We start from the raw sequence: 21,067 nt of genomic DNA on the forward strand, positions 1-21,067 counted from the left end.
ATTTATGGGAGGATCAGAAAGCTCTTGGATTAAATACAAAATATCTTCATTTGAAGATAATTAATGACAGAATTAAATTTTTTGGGTAAACTAAACCTTCAAGCAGCAGTAAGCCTCACAAACACGTAAAATTGATTGACTTAAAACTGCTTGAACTTTATTAAAACTATTTGTACTAATATATTGTGTTAACTACACTTTGTTCATTTTGTGCTTTTGTTCCTTTGTTTATTGGTCTTAGAGATAAGCCTGCTGTGAAAAGTTTCCCAAACATCCTGAAAAAATAAAACCAACATTTCTCAGAGATTATGAGTTATTTAATCTTGTTAAAATATATTTCTTAAAATAAAAGTATCGAAAAAAGTATCGTTCGGAACCGGTATAGAATTCAGGGTATCGGTATCGCAAATTTTGGAACGATACCCAGCCCTATTTAAAATACATGTATCATAAATACTGCCTATCCGTGTATGCGCTATAGTTCCAGTCTGCATCTTTCCTGTTTGTGAATATCTTTCTGCCAAATACTCATGTAACTTTACAATAAATAATATCGACAAAGTATTTATTATAGGTGGCATGGTGGCTCAGTGGTTAGCAAGTACTGTGTTTCCAAGTACTGGGTTGCGGCTGCAAGGGCATACGCTGCTTAACACATGCCTTAATAGTTGGCGGTTCATTCCACTGTAGCGACTTCTAATAAATAAGGGATTAAGCCAAAGTTTTTATGTGATGATATAGGGGCACTTTGCTAAAATTTTCTAAAAGTTCAACACTTTAGTAATTATTAATGATAAAGGAAAAACCAATATTATTTGCAGACAGATAGGTAGAGAGAGACACACACACACATGCTGGCCTGTAATTTGAAGCTCTTAACATATGGGAAATTTTTCAATAATTTGCTGCTGCTGTTTCTTGAAGTGCTTACTTTTCACGTTTCCTTTCCTTTTTGCTCAACCAGACCACTTTCCCTTCCTCTTTAACCACTTGGGCAGTGAGGCAGAGAGGACATAACTTGAACAATAGTGCCACATGACTAACAGATAGAGATTAATGATTGTTATCGTTATTCATTCATTCATTTTCCTTCAGCTTAGTGCCAGGGGGACGCCACACCGTAATGAACTGCCAACTTATCCAGCATATGTTTAACGCAGCAGATGCCCTTCCAGCTACAACCCAATACTGGGAAAAAACCATATAATCCCACATTTAGTTTATTCAATTCACCTTTACTGCATGTCTTTGGACTGCGGGGGAAACACAGTGGTAAAAAGTACATCCAATCATATATCCATATTCTCAGCATAAATTATTTTCAGCAAACTAACTGGCTCTTCATAAAAGGAAACCAATATAGCTGAAGTGGTCATGTCCTGATTCTTGAAGAAGTGGGAAATGCTCAACTGGACAAGACATTCATTCATTTATTTTATTTTCAGCTTAGTCCCTTTATTAATCCTGGGTCGCCACAGCAGAATGAACCACCAACTTATGCAGCATATGTTTTATGCAGCGCATGCCCTTCCAGCTGCAACCCATCTCCGGGAAAAATCCATACACACTCATTCACACTCATACACTATATGAACAATTTTAGCCTACCCAATTCACCTGTACCGCATGTCTTTGGACTGTGGGGGAAACCGAAACACCCGGGTGGAAACCCACGCGAATGCAGAGAGAACGTTCGAGGTTACTAAAGTAACCCTTCGTTCCCCGAGGAGGGGAACGGAAGCACTATAAGTGGATTTGATTGTTAAAATCCACGTATTGGGAGGTTCGGTTCAGAAGCTACTCGTCTGAAAGAGTATTGAACGGGCCATTTAAGAATGAATTGGCAGCGCAAGCCTGCGCAGGTGAGCGGCATAAGCAATCAACTGAGTATGTAAGCTCACCTGGCGCCAGCAGACGCTATCCTTTTTAAGCTGAAGAGACTTTTAACAGCTAAGGGACAGTCATTATGGCGAAGGAGTATAGTGCTTCCGTTCCCCTCCTCGGGGAACGAAGGGTTACTTTAGTAACCTCGAACGTTCCCCTTCGGGGGGAACTCCAGCACTATAAGTGGATTTGATTGTTAAAATCCACGTATTGGGAGCCCATTGAAAGCGCCATAATGACTGCACCTTACCAACACCCACCATGAGAGAGCGGTCAGGCAAGCGTGACGCACCCAGATCATGAGAGGCGTGGTCCTCCAACGTGCCCTTGGCCCTAACTTATCCCACTTCAAAAAGAAGTTTTACGGAATAGGTATCTTTTTTGGGAGTTGCTAGCGTCTAGATAATTCTAGGAATATACGACAGTACGTTGGGAAGCGTGCCATCCCAGTAGGGAGGACGCTGCGGAGACCATCCGCATCCAATAGGGGGAAACAAATGGGATTACATATGGACTAACCCTGAAAAGGGGGAGTGCGCATAAAAAGGTGGTTAGCAGATAGGGAAAGCACGAGTCCGCCCAGGGGGGGAACTTAACCGTGGCGGAAAAAGCATATGGGGATCACCAACGGGGATCGGCCATAGCAGGCACCTATACCCAAAACGCAGGCTGACCAGCGGGCAGACCTACTACGTAATGGGCCAGCAAGTGACTCCTCCGCTGAGTCAATGCTGGGGGCCTCGGAGGAATCTGCAGGGCTCACCGAATGGGGAACTTTACTGACAGACAGGAGGGTGCACATCTCTCCGTGTTAGGGAAAAAAGGCACCGCAAGCGTGTACAACACCTACCGAGTTGTTTCCTCAATCACCAAAGGTACCTAACACCCTTGAGGAAACCGGCTCCACTCGCAGATTATAAAATCTTGCAAATGTGTTGGGTGTCACCCAGCCCGCAGCTCTACAAATGTCTGTTAAAGAAGCGCCACGCGCACACGCCCAAGAGGATGCAACGCTCCGAGTGGAGTGCGCATGCACTCCCGGGGGGCGCGGCTGGCCTCTGCTCAAATAAGCACATGAAATGGCCTCCACAATCCAGTGGGATAAACGTTGTTTAGACACGGCACTTCCCTGCTGCCGTCCGCCATAACAGACAAAGAGCTGCTCAGAAGATCTAAAGTTCTGAGTACGGTCCACATAAATGCGCAGAGCGCGAACTGGACAAAGTAAGGACAGGGCTGGGTCTGCCTCCTCCGGGGGCAGCGCTTGCAGGGTTACTACCTGATTTCTAAAAGGAGTAGTAGGAACTTTGGGCACACAACCCGGGCAGGGTCTCAGAATAACGTGAGAAAATCCCGGCCCGAATTCCAGGCACGAGTCACTGACCGAAAATGCCTCCAGGTCCCCGACCCTCTTAATGGAGGCCAACGCGACCAGCAGAGCTGTCTTCAGGGACAGAAGTCTTAAAGATACTGTGTCGAGTGGCTCGAAGGGATCAAATCGCAGGCTCGTGAGAACGAGGGCGAGATCCCAAGAGGGCGTGAGAGGGGGGCGAGTTGGATTAATTCGCCTAGCGCTTCTGAGGAACCGGATGATGAGGTTATGCTTTCCCACGGTGCCGCCAGCTACCACGTCATGGTGAGCGGAGATGGCAGCAACGTAAACCTTGAGAGTGGAGGGCGACAGCCTGCTGTCCAGCTTCTCTTGAAGGAAAGAGAGCACAACACTGATCTGGCAAGATCGGGGGTCTTCTCTGCGAGAGACACACCACTCAGTGAATAGACTCCACTTCAGGGCGTAGGCGCGCCTCGTGGAGGGGGCTCTAGCCTGAGTGATGGTATCAACCACCGCGGGCGGCAGGTTACCTAAGTCTTCCTCGCGTCTATGGACCACACGTGGAGGTTCCAGAGATTGGGACGAGGGTGCCAGACGGTGCCTTGTCCCTGAGAAAGTAGGTCCTTTCTCAAAGGGATCTGCCAAGGGACGGCCGTCGCAAGGAGGGAGAGATCTGATATCCAGGTTCGGTTGGGCCAGAGGGGCGCAACTAACAAAACCTGCTCCTCGTCCTCCCTGACCTTGCACATTAACTGCGCGATCAGGCTCACTGGGGGAAACGCATACTTGCGTACGCCCCGAGGCCAGCTGTGGGCCAGTGCATCCGTGCCGAGAGAGCCCTCGGTCAGGGAATAAAACAACTGGCAATGAGCATTCTCGGGGGAAGCAAACAGATCGATCTGGGCCTCCCTGAATCACGCCCATATCAGCTGGACAGACTCGGGGTGGAGTCTCCATTCTCCAGAGTGAATCTGCTGCCGTGAGAGCACATCGGCTGCACGGTTGAGCATACCTGGGATGTGAATGGCGCGCAGCGACTTCAGCCGCGGTTGACTCCAGAGGAGCAGACGGCGGGCGAGCTGAGACATGCGGCGAGAGCGCATACCCCCCATGCGGTTGATATACGCCACCGCCGCCGTACTGTCCGTCCTGACCAGCACGTGTTGCTGCCCCAGCGCCGGAGAAAAACGGCGGAGAGCAAGGAACACTGCCAACAGCTCTAGGCGATTGATGTGCCAATGCAGCTGGGCACCTACCCACAGGCCCGCAGCTGCATGCCCGCGACACACGGCTCCCCAGCCTGTGCTGGAAGCATCTGTCGAAACAACAACATGACTGGACGCCTGTCCCAGAGGCACACCGGCCTGCAGGAACGAGGGGTCGTTCCAGGGTCAGAGGGTGCGGCAACACAGCGCAGTAACAGAGACTCGGTGTGTGCCCGCATGCCATGCGCGTCTCGGAACTCGATCTTGAAGCCAGTGCTGAAGTGGTCTCATATGGAGCAATCCGAGCGGCGTGACAGCCGCAGCGGAAGCCATATGCCCCAGGAGCCTCTGAAAATATTTCAGTGGGACCACTAACTTGCTGTCGAGCTCCCTCAGACAGTTCAGCAGCAGGCGAGCGCGCTCTCCGGAGAGGCGCGCTACCATGGTGACCGAGTCCAGCTCCATCCCGAGAAAAGAGATCCTCTGCACCGGGGCGAGTTTGCTCTTTTCCCAGTTGACCTGCAACCCCAATAGGCGGAGATGCCGGAGCACCTCGTCTCTGTGCGCAGTCAATTGCTCCCGAGAGTGGGCTAAAATCAGCCAGTCGTCGAGATAATTGAGTACGCGGATGCCCGCAAGCCGCAGAGGCGCTAGGGCACCCTCCGCGAGTTTGGTGAAGACCCGCGGAGACAGAGAGAGCCCGAAGGGGAGGACCTTGTACTGCCATGCTCGACCTTCGAACGCAAACCGCAGAAACTGACGGTGGCGTGGAAGAATGGAGACATGAAAATACGCGTCCTTCAGGTCTATGGCTGCAAACCAATCCTGAGGACGAACGCATCGGAGGATGTGCCTCTGCGTAAGCATTCTGAACGACAGCTTGTGAAGGCAGCGATTTAAAACGCGCAGATCTAGGATTGGCCGTGACCCACCGCTCTTTTTGGGTACGATGAAGTACGGGCTGTAAAACCCTCTCTCCATCTCGGCTGGAGGTACCGGCTCGATTGCACCCTTCGCCAGGAGGGCAGCAATCTCCTCTCGCAAGACAGGGGCGGACAGGGGATTGACCCTGGTGAAATACACGCCCGTAAACCTGGGAGGCCGTTTGGAGAACTGTAGTTCGTAGCCGAGTCTGATCGTGCGTATGAGCCACCGCGAGGGGCTGGCCCGCGCTAACCAGGCAGGCAGAGCCCTCGCTAATGACGTCATCGCAGCAATCGTTGACGTACCCGCGGAGGGGCAGCGAGGAGCGGGTGTGCTGATCCGGGGAGCGCGAGGGTCCCACAGAAGAGCTGGAGGAGAGCGTTTCGCTCTGGCTCCGCACCCTGACTCCTGAGAGGGGGCTTGGGGGCTGGGAGAAGGGAGACCGTCCCTCCAGCGCCCGAGAGCCGCTGGCGGAGCATGCAAGCCCTGCGAGCTGAGAGGCAGCGCGTCCCAGACTGGCGGGGCTTGAGCTGTCACATCCGGGGAAGGGAGAAAATGCTCTTTGATCGAAACTTTGGTGGCACTGAAAAGTACCGTTGGATTTTGGGCCCCGCCCTCCAGCGGGGAAAGAGCAAGTCTCCTCTTCTCCGGATGGCCTGTCTCAGGGACGTTTCGCGGTCCGTTTACCGGACTTAGCGGCGCCCTGGGCAGGAGGGGCTACCGGCTTTCGGCGTGCTCGACGCGCTCGCTTCGCCGGAGGCGGAGGCAGGGGCGGGGCATCGGCCGTTGGCGGGCGCCCTCGGCGAGGAGCAGCGGAGGTGGATGGCTCGGCCGGGGATGGAGCGGGCTTACGGCCCCGCCGATAGATGACTTTGCCCATTGCATCCGACTGCTCCTTCACCGCCTTGAACTCCTGGGTGAATTCACCGACGGTGTCGCCGAACAGGCCAGCCTGGGATATGGGCGCGTCAAGAAAGCGAACTTTGTCGACATCGCGCATATCTGCCAGGTTTAGCCAGAGGTGGCGTTCCTGGACCACAAGTGTGGACATCGTTCTCCCCAGTGCGCAGGCGGCGGACTTAGTGGTCCGGAGAGCATAGTCGGTCGCCGTACGCAGCTCGTATAACAAGCCTGGGTTAGACCCACCCTCGTGCAGCTCGGCCAGCGCCTGCGCTTGGTAGCGCTGGTAGGTGGCCATCGCATGCAAGGCGGAAGCTGCCAGGCCTGCAGTCTTGTAAGCTCTAGCTCCGAGGGAGGCAGAAAACTTACAGGCTTTGGACGGGAGACGGGGCGGACCACGCAAAGCGGGGGCGCCACGCTGACAAAGATTGACCGCAATGGCGCGCTCCACCTGCAGGATCGCCTCATAACTCCTGGCAGCTCCACCATCCAGGGTGGTGAGGGCGGAGGCGGACACAGCGCGGGCAGAGAAAGGTGCCCTCCAGGACTGCGTGAGCCTACTGTGCACTTCCGGGAAGAAGGGGATGAGAGGCTTCGAAGGCTTCGCCTTCTGATCCTCTACGTAACACCCATCTAGTCGGTCCGGCCGCGGGGCTGGGGGATAAATCATCTCCAACCCGACGGCCGAAGCAGCCCGAGAAAGCACGGCCAACATGTCCGCTTCAGGATCCGTTTTGACGGCACTCGCTTGCCCAGAGGGGGCGAGCGGGTCCGGATCATCGTCGGACAATGAAAGCCCACCCTCCGATGCCGCGGAGGACATCTGATCTCCGGTGTCAGCGAGCGTGAGAGCTACCATCTGATTAGACGGATCACTCCCAGTACCCGAAGCTTGGATGGAGCGCTTGGAGGAGCGAGAGGTCCGCGAGCCCGTGGGCGGCGGATTGTCTCTCGCTGAAGCCCTCAGATCTGCCCGAGCGCCCGCTGCAGAGCAGGAGGCAACTGGGGTGGCTCGCTCTCTTACGAAAGCTAACCGCGATCTGAACTGTGCAACGGTCATGGCATCGCAGTGACGACATGAACCGCCCCCGAGCACCACATTAACATGCTGGACCCCCACACTGCAAAAACTGAAATCTAAGAAAGTAAAAAAATCTTATTTCAAGAAAATGTGTCTTGTTTTTCTGCTATTGAAGATAAATTGTCTTATAAAATACACTGTGGAGTAGACTATAAGTCTTAATTTAAGAAAACCGATCTTCTTCTGGCTAGGCAAGTAAATGTTAACTAATTTTAAGCAAGATTTTACTAGAAACAAGAAAGAGCTATAAAGCCCAAATTTGTGCACGTTCAATAAGATAGTTGTGCTATTTTTAAGACTAATACACCACTAAAATTTCTAATTTTAAGAATATTAAAAAAATATTGTTTTAGATTAGATTTAATTTTTCATACAATTTTGTGTGGGTGAGACTGTCTGTTTTTGAAAGAAAAATTGCTGTCAACAGACACTTGGCTTAAAAGGATTTTAATTCATATTTCGTACTGAAAAAAAATGCAAAAGTTGTATCAACAACAAACTCATTCAACATTTGTATTCACATAATTTATGTAAATGCACAATCACTTATAACAGATTTCTTCCTGTCAAAATGGACAGCACTTTACAAGTATTAAAAAATTAACCTAAGGAATATTCTGCGTTCATTACAGGTTACCCTTAATTAACAGCATTTGTTGCATAATGGTGATTATCACAAAACATTAACTTTCACTTTTTCTGGAAAAATAATATTATACGCCACACCACACAGTGAAACACGAAATTAGAATGCGCACGTTGAAATAAAATAAAATAATCATCATCATTGATCCTGCCACCTTAAAGCTCTCTTAATAAATTAAGTTAAATAACTAATAATTATAAAATGGTTTTATTATTACAATAATATAAATATATATATATAATTTCCTGTCTAGCAGTTTAAAGGCTACCTGCTCTTTCTGGGAAACTTCTACATAGCTCACTTATTTTACCTTTTGTTTTTTTCAACACAATCTTTTTGGATTAAAATGCTTTTTTTTAAAAAAATGCATTTATTATCCAAAATAATCTCATTTATTAAGACCTAATCAAAACACCTTGTTTTGCTTTTTACATTGGAAATTTTTATATCTATAATTGTACATATATGTACCTTTTTTAGCATATTCAAACAAGAAGTATTAGCCTAAAGATTGATGTTTAACTCCTAGAATTTATGCTTATTGCTTTGTATTTAATAGACCTGTTCGTTTTTATGTTTATATTAACCTCTCATTTCCTCTTATTTCTCTCATGCATTTGTTATATTTTTTATTCATAATTCTCTCCTATTGTTTAAAAAGGAACTACAGTTTGTAGAGACTGTATTCTGTTTTATTTGTAAATGTTTTGTTGTTATAAATAAAAATAACAAAAAAAAAAAATATGATGACGCCATGTGATCGGTCATCATGACTGCAGCAACTTTTTGAGTCCCGAAGTGTCCAGCTGTCCGTCTTGACGGCTCCGTTATCAACTCCGCCCCCGCCTGCGCTCGGCTAATCTCGTTGATCACCGGCTGCAGCTGAGCTTCATGTCGAACGCACCTAGACCGTGACGCATTTACGTTAAGACGCATGCGCACTTACAGCGCGCCAAAGGGAAGTTAGGAGAAACAGGTACTTCCTTGCGCCAGTTTCTCACCATGGATGGGCTCGACGACGTTGCGATTTCCACTCTAAAAGGTTAGTAATTTTTTTTTTAAATCACTTATTTGTTTCTTATGATAAATTTGAGTTTGATTTTAATGTAATATGCAATGCTTTCTACCGAGAAAAAACAAAACAAAAGCACGTCTTTGTAATCGAATGAAATTAAGGATCGATCCTTAAGTTACAACATGCACTCAGAATGATTTTATTTAAATGTAGATACACTTGTATTTATTATTGTATAGTGACATAAATTGTTGTTCTGCTGTTGTACAATACTGGGTGCTATCAGGCTGCTATTAAATGAATCACAACTCCTTTTTTTTCACAATACCTAATGCTAACAAAAATAACATCAGTCAAGTGTTAAAGGATCTTTTATCATTATTGCCTGTTTGTTTTACTACATTCAGACATTTCATATTTGAAAGAGTAGGCCCAAACACAAAGAGCCTCGGCTGGGTCAGTTGTCATTTCTGTGTGGAGTTTGCATGTTCTCCCCGTGTTTGTGTGGGTCTCCTCCGGGTGCTACGGTTCCCCCACAGTCCAAATACATGTGCTTTAGGTAAATTGGGTAGGCTAAATTGTCTGTAGTGAATGAGTGTATGGATGTTTCCCAGTGATGGGTTGCAGTTGGAAGGGTATCCGCTGTGGAAAACATATGTTGGATAAGTTGGCGGTTCATTACGCTGTGGCGACCCCAGATTAATAAAGGGACTAAGCCGAAAAGAAAATGAATGAATATTAATTTCAAAATTTACTAATGCATTACTAAAATCAAAAACACAAAATATACATAAGCTATGTTGTCTAATGTACTGTATTTGCATGTGTTCTAAGCTGCTAACATTGGGGAAGACATTTTGCCATCTCTCTCGCGAGAGGATATCCGAGATCTCTTTCCTGGTCCTGAGCACTTCCTGCGGCGCAAAGGTATTTGGCGTTTGACTCATAAGGAAGAACAGGTAATTAATTTCAAACACTTGTATATTGGATATTTTTAATCTATTAGTGGGCATAATTTCAGTACAGATTCATGTGATTTCATTTGTGTTTTATTGTGTTTTAGGAGCACATCATTCCTGTTGAAGGTTCATCAGCAGATGATAAACATACTGAAAGTTCAAAACAAGATGACCCCAGTACATCAAAGTTTTTAAAGTTACCCAGCCCAGAATATGTTCTCTTCACTGACAGTGAACTACAACAGATGAGACGCACATACTTCGAGCAGCAGCGTCTTGGAAAAGAGGGTGACGTCACCTTATCAAAGGAGCTATTCTGCCGGCTCATCCGAAATACCATGACAAACATGGTATCAATAGCAAGAGCATCTTCAGATGACTACAAATATCCCACTAAACATGAAGTTATTGCCATGGCAAAACGGTTAGTGGAATACTACCCTATGATAAAAGATAAGTCAACTGGATCTAGGCACGAGTGGGTGAGTGACATCATTTACTTAATTATTGAAAAAAAACATTGTTTTGTTGCTAACATGCTTTTATTCTGTTGTACAGGACACTGTTGCTAAAAAGCTCCTGAAGCGACTTTCAAATATCCGAAGTCCCATGAAGGCCAAACAGCCTCCTTTCAAAAGAGCACGTCAGGACAAAGAACCTTCCGCTGCTGTGGCAAGTGACTATGATGCTGATTCCAGTGCTTCAACAGTCATTCTGTCATCGCCTTCAAGTTCAAGCACCCCACGGCAAGAAAATGACAGCATTGATGAAGCATGTAAGTACATTAAAATTTACTTTAAAATAAAGTAGTCAGTAGGGATGCTCATTTCGGTTAACTTTGCCAACCAGCTCGTTAATCGGATATAAATGGTTAACTGGTGAGATTAATATAAAATTATTATTATTATTATTATTTTTATACTGAAGTGTCTATTTTGTGTCTGACACATTAAATATTGCTATTTAAAATACTGATTTATTTTAACATGCGAACATGTTAATAACAGATCATAACAACAGAACATCTTCATGCACCTGCCATCTTTCCAACAGGAAAAGGAAAGGAAAATGAATAAAATAAGTAGGCCTGCCCTAATTTTTCATTTAAATTATTAATTTATATTACAAAAAGAAAACACTGACTGAATTCTTTTAAAGAACCGGCATAGGCTGTTTTTTTCCAATCATGTTTTTTTTTTTCTTCCGTCAAATAAAAATAGCAGACTTCCTCAAATCGCTCGCTCCACGGAAAATATGCATTTATTTAATGCCCTGCTGTTATTATAATCATAAAACATTTTTAATAGAAATCATTATTGTTAAGATTATATATTGATATAATGTTCTCTCTCTCTCTCTCTCTCTCTCTCTCTCTCTCTCTCTCTCTCTCTCTCTCTCTCTACCGTAATAAAAATATGCTTAAATGAAAATAATGAAAAGACAATGACAACTCGCACATATGTTGACTTTCTGTGAACAGTATTGCTGTTTTTTTTCCCCTTTCTAAAAACACCTTTTATGTTGACAAGGAAAAAAGAAGTGCGCCGATTTCCTCTGCTTGTGCACAAAACCTCTTGCACACCCCTCAAATATAACTTACGATGGTCAAGCGCGGATCTTTTGGTGCGCTCTCAAATAAACACTGCTGAAGTGCGATTTAGTGCGTTTATGTAGAGAGTATGTCTAAAACATTTATTGGATTTGCTAGGAATATTTCAGAATGTCTCCAATAAACTTAGAGCGGCATTAATGTGTCCTGAAGTAAAGTGAAACAGCTATAAACTCCAGCAAGATAAAGTCAGTGTATGCAGAACCACAGGCCATCTATAAATAAATGAAAATTATTGAAACTGTGTTCATCCTAACTGAAAGCTACGTCGTGTTTGCTGGCTTCACGCATCACGCACCTGTCAGTCAGTCAATCAGTCAGTCTGTCAGCACACAACCTTAAAGGGTTTAACAAATAGCGCACATCACCGATACAGAAAAGTTTGCGCTGTTATAATTCACTTGCCTTTTAATATGTTTTGGTGCGATTATAACCCGCTATTAAAAAATAACCCGCTATTAAAAACAACAACAACAACTAAATGATTTGAATAGGAAGCTGTAATGTAGCCGTGAAGGGATGCATTTTGGTGTCGCACCCCGCCATAGAAGAATGAATGTAACGGGATCCATGCTCTTTAAAAGTTCTCTGTAGTTGTCTTGACAACACACACACTGCTGCTCTGGGTTGAGCCGCGTGCAAAACACTTGCGGCTTTTAGTAAACCATTCAAAAGATGCCCCTCTTAACGCAAAAAACGCATTCGATTGGCCCCTTATGCAGCTAAACTAAAAATATATAAAATAGTATTTTTTAATTGTTTAACTGATACCATACACATGATACAAACGCATCCTTTCGGTTAATCGATTACTTTGAGCATCCCTAGTAGCCAGACATGTCACTTCCGTGGGACATGTTCTGGCCATGATTTTTATATTTTTATATATATATGTGTGTGTAATACATAACATCTTATTTGGTGATATATGCATGCCGAATTTGTTCTATTTGTAACGTAAAATACATTATTCAATTGTTGATTTCTGTGCATCTTGTTCAGTAATTATATTGTATGGCTAAATTGCAGCTGATGGTCCTGACAACAGCCTTGACAGCCAGAAAACCCAGGCAAGACATTACAGGACCCTACAAGAAATGTACAAAGCAAAGAAGCCAAATAAAGCTGCTGTAACCCATCTATTAGACCTGAAGTTCCAGTCCAGAAGAAGTTTCATTGACTCAAATGTATTGAAGGAGCAAGACAAACCCACAAATATTTTGCAAGCGTACCCCTGCTTCAAAGAATTGGACCATGTGGGTACACGAATGCTTACATTTTAGACAGATGTAAAACATACTAACACATATCCCATATCCTCTGCCTAACTGCAGACAGCCAAATAATTTTGTTTTTAATAATAAATAATTCTTTCAGGCAATGGATGAACTACGAAGAATCATTGAGCCAAACAACTCCAAATACATTTCTGAGGTGAAGGACAGGTGGGAGACCTTTTACTCCAAGGTTCAGTTTTATGGAGTGATGAAAAAAGTCATGAAGCCTCCAAGGACATTAAATGGAGGTAAAACTTTAATTTAATTTGAATCTGTATAGATCAAGGGTTCTCAACTCTGGTCCTTAAGGTCCAGTATAACTCCAATCCTAATTAAACAAACCTGAGCTAATCTGTGTTTCCAGTTTCTAACAAAAATCTACAGGCTGGTGACTTTAGAGCTAAAGGTTGGAGCTGACCTGTAATCTCAAGGGCCAAGTGTTGAGAACCCTTGTTATAGATCAGTTATTTTTTTAATTCAAGAAGTTTTCTGTTTTCAGTTGAAAACAATGTTGTGTAAACAGTCCCTTAATTCAGGTCTCCAGGATCAGAAACCAGTGGTATAGATTATTCCCATACATCTACAGTAATATCTGATGTTATTATCTTTTTTTTTTTTTTAACTTATCTAGTTGAACATGCCATTGCTGTTTTTACTGCCCTACCGCTGCTCTTCCCATCTGGGTCTGCAGCACCGAAGAAACAGGTCCCAATCAGTGAGGCTCTTTTCCATGTTCTGACGGTGAGTTTTACTTTAAGTAGTGATAAGTTAATAACAGGTGACTACATTGTCAATAAAATACTAAGTTAAAACCATCCCAATTGCACTACGTAAAATTGGACATGCAATGTAACAACTAACTTAAAGGTATTGTAGAAAATTTTTTAATTATGTCTTCATTTACTTAATCACAACCTGCTGAACACAAAAGTAAGATATTTTGAAGAATGTTGATATGCCAACCCAGATCTGTTGGGTTGGCATTCACTTCCATTGAAAAAAAAAAAAATATGGAAGTGAATAGTGACCCAGATCTTATATTAATTTTTGCTGTGTTTGTAGTCTGAATTCTGTATTTTTGTTATTTGGTTTTCTAGCCCTCAGAGGACCCGGATACCTACATCCACAGGCGTGCATTTTCCAGTCCTGTCTTGCTGGTTGGTGAGGAGAACTGCATGGTGGTTGTAGGTACAACCCCAGTTCTAACATTTGACAAAGACTTGCTCTATGAGGGGCCTCTCTACCTCCTGGCCTATTACTATGCATTTCATCTCACATATCCAAAGTGTCTTGCAACACTCCTGTCTGTGTTGCAAACACAAGTTCTGAGAGATGTCATCCACGAGCAGGATGAAACCCCCTCGTACAAAAAGGCCATTCATGAATGGAGAATGTTTGTTGACTAATTGCTGTTTCAAACTGCTGTGGCTGAGAGACAGCTGCATTTTTTTTTCGGCCATTACATTTGCACTTGATTTGTGCTGTTAGGAGTTTTTCCCCATTTTCAGGAGATTAAATGTATCTAACATACAGTAATGCAGCACAGCAAAACCAAAAAAAGTAATTGCTGTGTGTAACTTTACAGGACTGCTGAGGGTATACAGTGTTGTTTTGTGCCAGAGTATATTTTTTGTTGTTATTATTAACGTTGGACTGTTCATCCTGTTTTGCTGTACCTCAGTTGTTTAAGAGGAAAATGTTCATTTTTGAATCTGCCATGGATTCAAGGCATTGTTGACCCAAACTTCAATTACTTCCTAATCTTATGTTGTTTCAAACCTGTTTTTTTTTTCTTTTGGCTACAGAAGATATTATTTAGAATGTTGGGAACTGTTGATGGTAGCTATTGACTTTCATAGTATTTTTTTTAATTTATTTTGTATATTTTTCTAGCTATGAAAGCTGGCGACATTCTTCAAAGTGTCGTCTTCTGCAAAAAAAAAAAACTCATAAGGATTTGAAGAACATAAGGGTGAGCATGATAATTATTTGATTTTTGGGTTGCTATCATGTTACGAAATAAATTGATCCAGGCTGTTTGAGTTTGTGTAGACTGAGGCAAAGCATTTTGCATAGAATACTTGCGGTTTCTGTGCCAGGTATTTTATTTCATTTTAAAGTGTAAGCTTGTCTTTGCTTATCCTGCCTTATGCTCCATTTGTTTAGAACTTTAAAGAATGTTCTTTAATAAATGTTCAGCAAAGCTGGAAGTTGTTTCTTCACTTAAAGTGGGGGAAGGTGTGGGAGGTATTTTCTTTTAAGAGTTTTCATCTCATTTAGGTTTTTGTGTGATTTAAAAAAAAATCTAAATAGGCTGGATTTAAGGTAAACTATTCTGCTTTCAATGCATTTTCCCCCTAAAATTATTATTGTCGTGCTTCAAAAAAGAGAAAACTGCTCAATTTTAAGCTTGTTTGTCTAGTTTTAAGAACTAACTGTAGATTTACTGACTAGATTTAAGTTCAAATATTCTAGTTTTAATGCAATTTGTTCTAGAATTATTCATGTTCAGTGCTTATAAAAAGAAAAAAACTGCTTAATTTTAAGCTTGTTTGTCTAGTTTTAAGAACTAACTCTAGATTTACTGACTAGATTTAAGTTCAAATATTCTAGTTTTAATGCAATTTGTTCTAGAATTATTCATGTTCAGTGCTTATAAAAAGAAAAAAACTGCTTAGTTTTAAGCATATTTGTCTAGTTTTAAGAACCAACAGTGTTTTTAATGGCTAGTTTTAATACAATTTTCACTTATTTATGTTCTATTAAATTCTTATAAAAAGCTAAAATGCCTAGTTTTAAGAATTTGTGTCTAATTTTAAGATCAATAGAAATGTATTATCGTCTAGATATTAATGCTATTTTCAAGAATTCTTACCAAGTCAAATTTGCTTACCCCATTGGCAGATTTATTTGCTTGATTTTGGTACACTTTAACTAGATTTAAGTCATTTTTGCTTGTTTCAGGAAGGGCATTTTTTGCAGTGCAAACATGTAATACAGTGATCGTGTCCATCATCCGGAGCCAGGAAACCCCCGCAACCAGAAACGCACAGTCGGAGCGCCATCCTAAAAAGGACGTGCTGCACGACTGTGTTGCTCTTTTAGGATTTGCAACAATACGCACCGCTCTTGGAGGACCGGACCCAAAGGGACGCCCGGCAAGGGAGATACCCAGCTCGACCGTCTGCCACTGCGTGGACTCGCTCTGGACCAGGATACAATCGTTCTCTCGAAATGGCTGTAGATCAGCAGGAGGAACCCTCATAAGCTCGATCAGAAAAGGCTCTGAAGCGAAAAGGAAAGCATGTGCTGGCGCCAGGTGAGCTTATATACTCAGTTGATTGCTTATGCCGCTCACCTGCGCAGGCTTGCGCTGCCAATTCATTCTTAATTGGCCCGTTCAATACTCTTTCAGATGAGTAGCTTCTGAACCGAACCTCCCAATACGTGGATTTTAACAATCAAAAGTGCTGGAGTTCCCCCCGAAGGGGAACATGCAAACTCCACACAGAAACACCAACTGACCCAGCTGAGGCTCGAACCAGCGACCTTCTTGCTGTGAGGCGATAGCACTATCTATTGCGTTGCCCTGGACAAGACATTTTATCAGAAAATGTACAAGGTTTGTTCAGAATAAAAAAAAATAAAAGTATTTATTTTTTATGGATTCCAACACATATAAAATAGTACATTACAACATCCATAAAAGAGCTACGTGTTCAGATTATAAAATTTGAAATAAACAAGTTAATTAAAAGTAAAAGTGCTAAAATTTATTAAAGTCCCTTCAAGGCAAGTCATTTCACTTGGTGACCATCTTTAAAACGCCTCTAGACCAGTATACTTGGGCACACTGTCTAAATGGGGAAACATCAAATTCTTCAAAAGCTTACAAGCTTACAATTACATTACATATTTGGAATCGCCAATAAAATTAAACTTTAATTGTCTCATAAGTTTTGTTTCTTAACGTTTGAATCAAACCAAATCTATTATATTTCTTTATAACAGCTATTGTTTTTAATAAGCTAATCTGTTAATTTATTTGCTGCTAATGTATACTATTTTTGTTTTGTAAATACTAATAATTAATTTTATTACTGACCGTTTAACTGTTTATATACAATGAAACCGCTCCAGATGAACATATTTAGTATTTTTTAACCCTTATTTTCACATCCCAATGTTGACAGATATGATCAGAACTTTTGCTTACAACAACTCTTGGATGAGTTTTGATAAACGAAATAATCCTTGATCGTGTCAAATATTCAATAACTAAATTTAGCTAATTGAGAAATTCACGTATGAGGAACTGACCCCTGATTAGACCTGGCAATATATATGAAGGATATTTTATGCATTTTAGACAATTACAGGCTAAAATCTGTTGTTTTTGAACATTGGTTTAACATATTCACTGTCCGCCACTTAATGGTTAATACAATCAGCTTTTCCCTACAATAAAGTTCTATCGGTGTCAGATTTCAGACACTTTCCAGCACTGTGACTTCAGCTGCAACGAGCAACAAACCAAGAACCAATAGGATAGATGAATCTGAAGATCCAATCAACTCTACAAAACTAGCATGGCAAAATCTCAAAACAGTTTTGTTTTTTTGGGTATCAATGAGTCACTTTGTGAGCAAAAGTACCACTAAGTTTGTTTATGTTTGGTGTCAGAATGCAGGATAGTGAATGGGATGGGATGACTTCAAACTCCAGGGGGGTATTCCAGAAAGCTGGGTTAACTTACCATCTGCTAAACCCTAAACTCTCGGTTGATTTACCCAAAACCTGCTTACCGTGAGTATGTTGGTTCCAAAACAGGTGATAAGAGTTAGTTAAATCAACCTCCTGAAGATAACCGCGTGTTAATGCGCGTACACGGCACATACCTAAAGCCATATTCAGTAGATCGCCGAATTCACAAGTCACCATAGAAAGTCACGGTAAGAAAAAAAGGGCAACGCACTTTACAGAGGCAAAGCTGGAGGTTTTAAACACAGAGATTACACATCTGCTTCAACAAAGGAAAGAAATATAGAATAAGAAAAAGATAAGAAAAGAAAAAAATAAATAATAAAGTTTGTTAGTTCATTAAATTACACATGCCACCCTCCATTTTATTGTAATGAAAAATGTATCTTCTTTTTAAGGCCACAATATGTGTATTGACTAATAAGGCTTATAGAAATAGTAATCTCTCTGGAGCTAGAACTCTGTCCAAAGTCATTAAACAGAATATTCTCCTAAAAGGTAATATTTAATTACTGGAGCTCTGTGTTTAACACTCTAGAATATTCTTTCTGTCATGCAGCTAATAGAAAGAGGCCTGTCTAACTGCTGTGGGCCACCAGTTAGAGGAGCTGCTGTGTCCTATAATAAAGCCTTATCAGTGGTTGAGTTTTTGACTTAAACCACACATCTGTCACTGTTGTGAGTGATTGTTGTCAGGTAGCTTTAGGTTCTTTTTATGGTTTTTATTTTGCATGCAGACGAAGTTCCTTCTGCCTCAACTAACAAGCAGTGTAAGAATTTGTGTGCACTTTTCCATATTTGAATATTACTCTTGGATTACTCTTGGAAAATCTTTTATGTATATATTTAAATTCTAAAGTAGCTGTATAAGGTCCATCTTTAAAGATAAATAAAGTCAGATGTGCATCACCTTAAGGTGAGAAATGTATATGAACAATATGTTACACGTTGAAAGGTGCATGTATACAGCAGTGTATGAGCCACATATCATGAGTGTATGAGTGTATGAGCCTCATCACATATGAGCTGTTAAGTGGAAGCAGTAATGAGTTTAATAGTTGAAACACCAAAAGATTAAGGACAGAAAATTAAGTTGTACCTGCACATTTATACTATGGACAGATTTCATAATATCAGTGTCCTTTAGTGACTGATGGAGCTTTAAAACCAGCTGCAATTAATGCACACAATAGCATTTGGAAACCCTGAAAAAAATATTATATTAAAAAATGTAGGTGTGTGTGCGTGAATGTATACATATGAACGGCGTCCTACATCTTAGATTATAGATATATTTTCCTACAAAAGACAAATCTGCCACTTCTTATAATATTATACAGAAAAATGTGAGGGGTGCAGAAGGAGAGAAAAAACACAAGATCTGGAAGTGAGATTCGAACTCGTTTCGTTGTGCGCTCCATTGTTCATTAATGACGCACTGTCCACTACACTATTGCCGTGCTCTGAATCAACTGTGTAATGATTCGCAGTGATTTATGACCAAGGAACTGTACAAAAGTGTAAAAAACAGTTCAGTGCCAGGCATACAGTACAGGTGGTCATACTGCCACATTGTACAATTGCCTAAAATGCCCTGACGCGAATACAAAGAGCTGCACTGAATGTTTTTTATGGTAAGCGCAGACCCGCAGTTGGTCACGTTTGATTTCAAAAAGGTTTGTTAAATACATTAACATTATAAATTTAGTTATGAAAAAAAAACTATGCACTTATTACCCTCTCACAATGAAAAACCTTGTCTCTGTGCGTCCACATCCATAAATATTCTCATCAAAAGAGCACGCAATGCTTAGTAAACTCTCTGAAACAGACAAACTCTGGAACATAGCAACTTACTCTCTGAACATAACCTGCTCCGGAGCAGGTTATCTTCAGAGAGTAAGTTGCTATGGCTACTTAACATACCCAGAAGTTACCTCCGGTTTTGGAACCAAAACTTAGGTTATCCACCTACTTACTCTCAAACTTACCCAGGTATGTCACATAACCTGCTTTCTGGAAAAGCCCCCAGCCCCCAGGTGAGTTTTCTTGCATGTCTAAATTTAGTACATTGTCATTGTCGTTCAGTCTGACAACTGAGATCTTGCAGTGTGACATGGGGATGTTCATGCAGTCTGACATGCTACAATCATTTAGCAAATGTGACATTGTTTGAGCTATCTTTATGACAACTTGACTTAAACATACAAACCTAATACATACAAACATGTAAAGAAAAAGATAAGCTCAAACCATTTAAGTTCAAAAACGATTTCCTCAAGAGCATGGTCAAACACAATAAAATAAGAGGACTCAAACTCTTTGACTACAGTAAAATCCACAAATCACCTAGACAGGCAGGTTGTGATGTATTTGTTTATGTCAAGTTGTCATAACAAAGACACCTCAAACAATGTCACCTGTGCATAGATCAACATAACTGACTGAATGACTCTTGAAATCAACATAACTGACTGAATGACTCTTGACAGTTGTAATGACTCATGAGTACTGTATAATCTTGTTCATAGTCATGATGTGTCATGATTTACTCTCTCCAGTGTTTACAAACCTTTAAGGGTTTCTTTATTATGATGAAGTCAAATAAGATGTTTAGAAAAATCATGAAAACCTGTAACAATTGACATTTATTTTATTGACATTTATTTTTATTATTAAGTTTCCAGCTTTATTCAATATATCTTCCTTTAATCATCTCTTTAACCATCTTTGAGGATTAATTTGGTTTATGGATTTAATAAAGAAGCTATGGTAAGTCATAGTGACCCACTAATAATTAAATAATAATTTAAAAAAACAAATATTTTTGCAATAAATAATTGAATTGAAAGTTTAATTTCTATGGTTTCTTTGATGTATTTTTTTCCAGGCATGTTTTAAGACTTGAATGAAATGGTTTTGTTAATGTTTGGCTGCTTGATGTTTAGTTTTCCCATGCTCATGAAAAGTGATGAGTGGCCTAGTATGGTGCCCCCTGCAAGGAATTTGTGTTCTGGGTTTAATTCACACCCTTGTGCACTCACTGTAAACACAAACTGGGGCCATGTTTGGGCCTCTCTGATGTATAACTCTTAATGTAAAAAAGACACCTTTTACTGCTTTTATTATTGAATTAGATCAATATTATTAGGCTGTGGGGTAACATTCTGAGCATTTTTCATAAAGTATTTAAGGCAGAGGTGACAAATTAAGTTTCTGGGCGGCCACAGGGGTTAAGAGTTTAATTCCAACTCTGCTTCAACACATTGACCACGTTTGAAACAAGCCTGAAGGGGACTGGTGTGCAGAGCTGTGGCTTTCCTGGAACTGAGTTGGATGCCTGTTATTTAAGGTATGTTTGTTTTATTTAGTCATCATGGCCAAGTGAACCCTTGATCTTGCCATTGATTGTGCAATGCTTCACTAGCTATAGGGCAAATTTAATCTAACATGACCAGAAATGAATTTGAAGA

At 41.8% G+C, this 21,067-nt stretch overlaps 1 protein-coding gene and 1 long non-coding RNA gene across 5 annotated transcripts in view; one reads left to right on the top strand and one right to left on the bottom strand.

The window, feature by feature from the left end:
- The window catches only part of LOC141375909 (uncharacterized), a 50,234-nt gene that overhangs the window by 13,343 nt on the left and 15,824 nt on the right, over nt 1–21,067 (bottom strand). The window lies entirely within an intron of this gene.
- LOC141375903 (uncharacterized) lies at nt 8,965–16,500 on the top strand. 3 transcript variants are annotated; one of them, XR_012384709.1, is made up of 9 exons: nt 8,965–9,015; nt 9,823–9,947; nt 10,052–10,429; nt 10,506–10,722; nt 12,586–12,812; nt 12,934–13,081; nt 13,465–13,574; nt 13,931–14,805; nt 15,798–16,500. XR_012384709.1 is itself a non-coding variant. In XM_073910999.1 (8 exons), exons 1-8 carry the CDS (start codon nt 8,976–8,978, stop codon nt 14,237–14,239), a joined length of 1,554 nt encoding a protein of 517 aa, XP_073767100.1. In that variant the 5' UTR covers nt 8,965–8,975; the 3' UTR covers nt 14,240–15,043. The 3 variants fall into 3 exon arrangements, 2 of the variants coding, with proteins under 2 accessions (XP_073767100.1, XP_073767102.1); XM_073910999.1 differs by lacking the exon at nt 15,798–16,500 and having other exon boundaries at nt 13,931–15,043; XM_073911001.1 differs by lacking the exon at nt 15,798–16,500 and having other exon boundaries at nt 9,823–9,915; nt 13,931–15,043.

The sequence above is a fragment of the Danio rerio genome, chromosome 8 (assembly GCF_049306965.1).
Source record: "Danio rerio strain Tuebingen ecotype United States chromosome 8, GRCz12tu, whole genome shotgun sequence".
Lineage (NCBI taxonomy): Eukaryota > Metazoa > Chordata > Actinopteri > Cypriniformes > Danionidae > Danio > Danio rerio.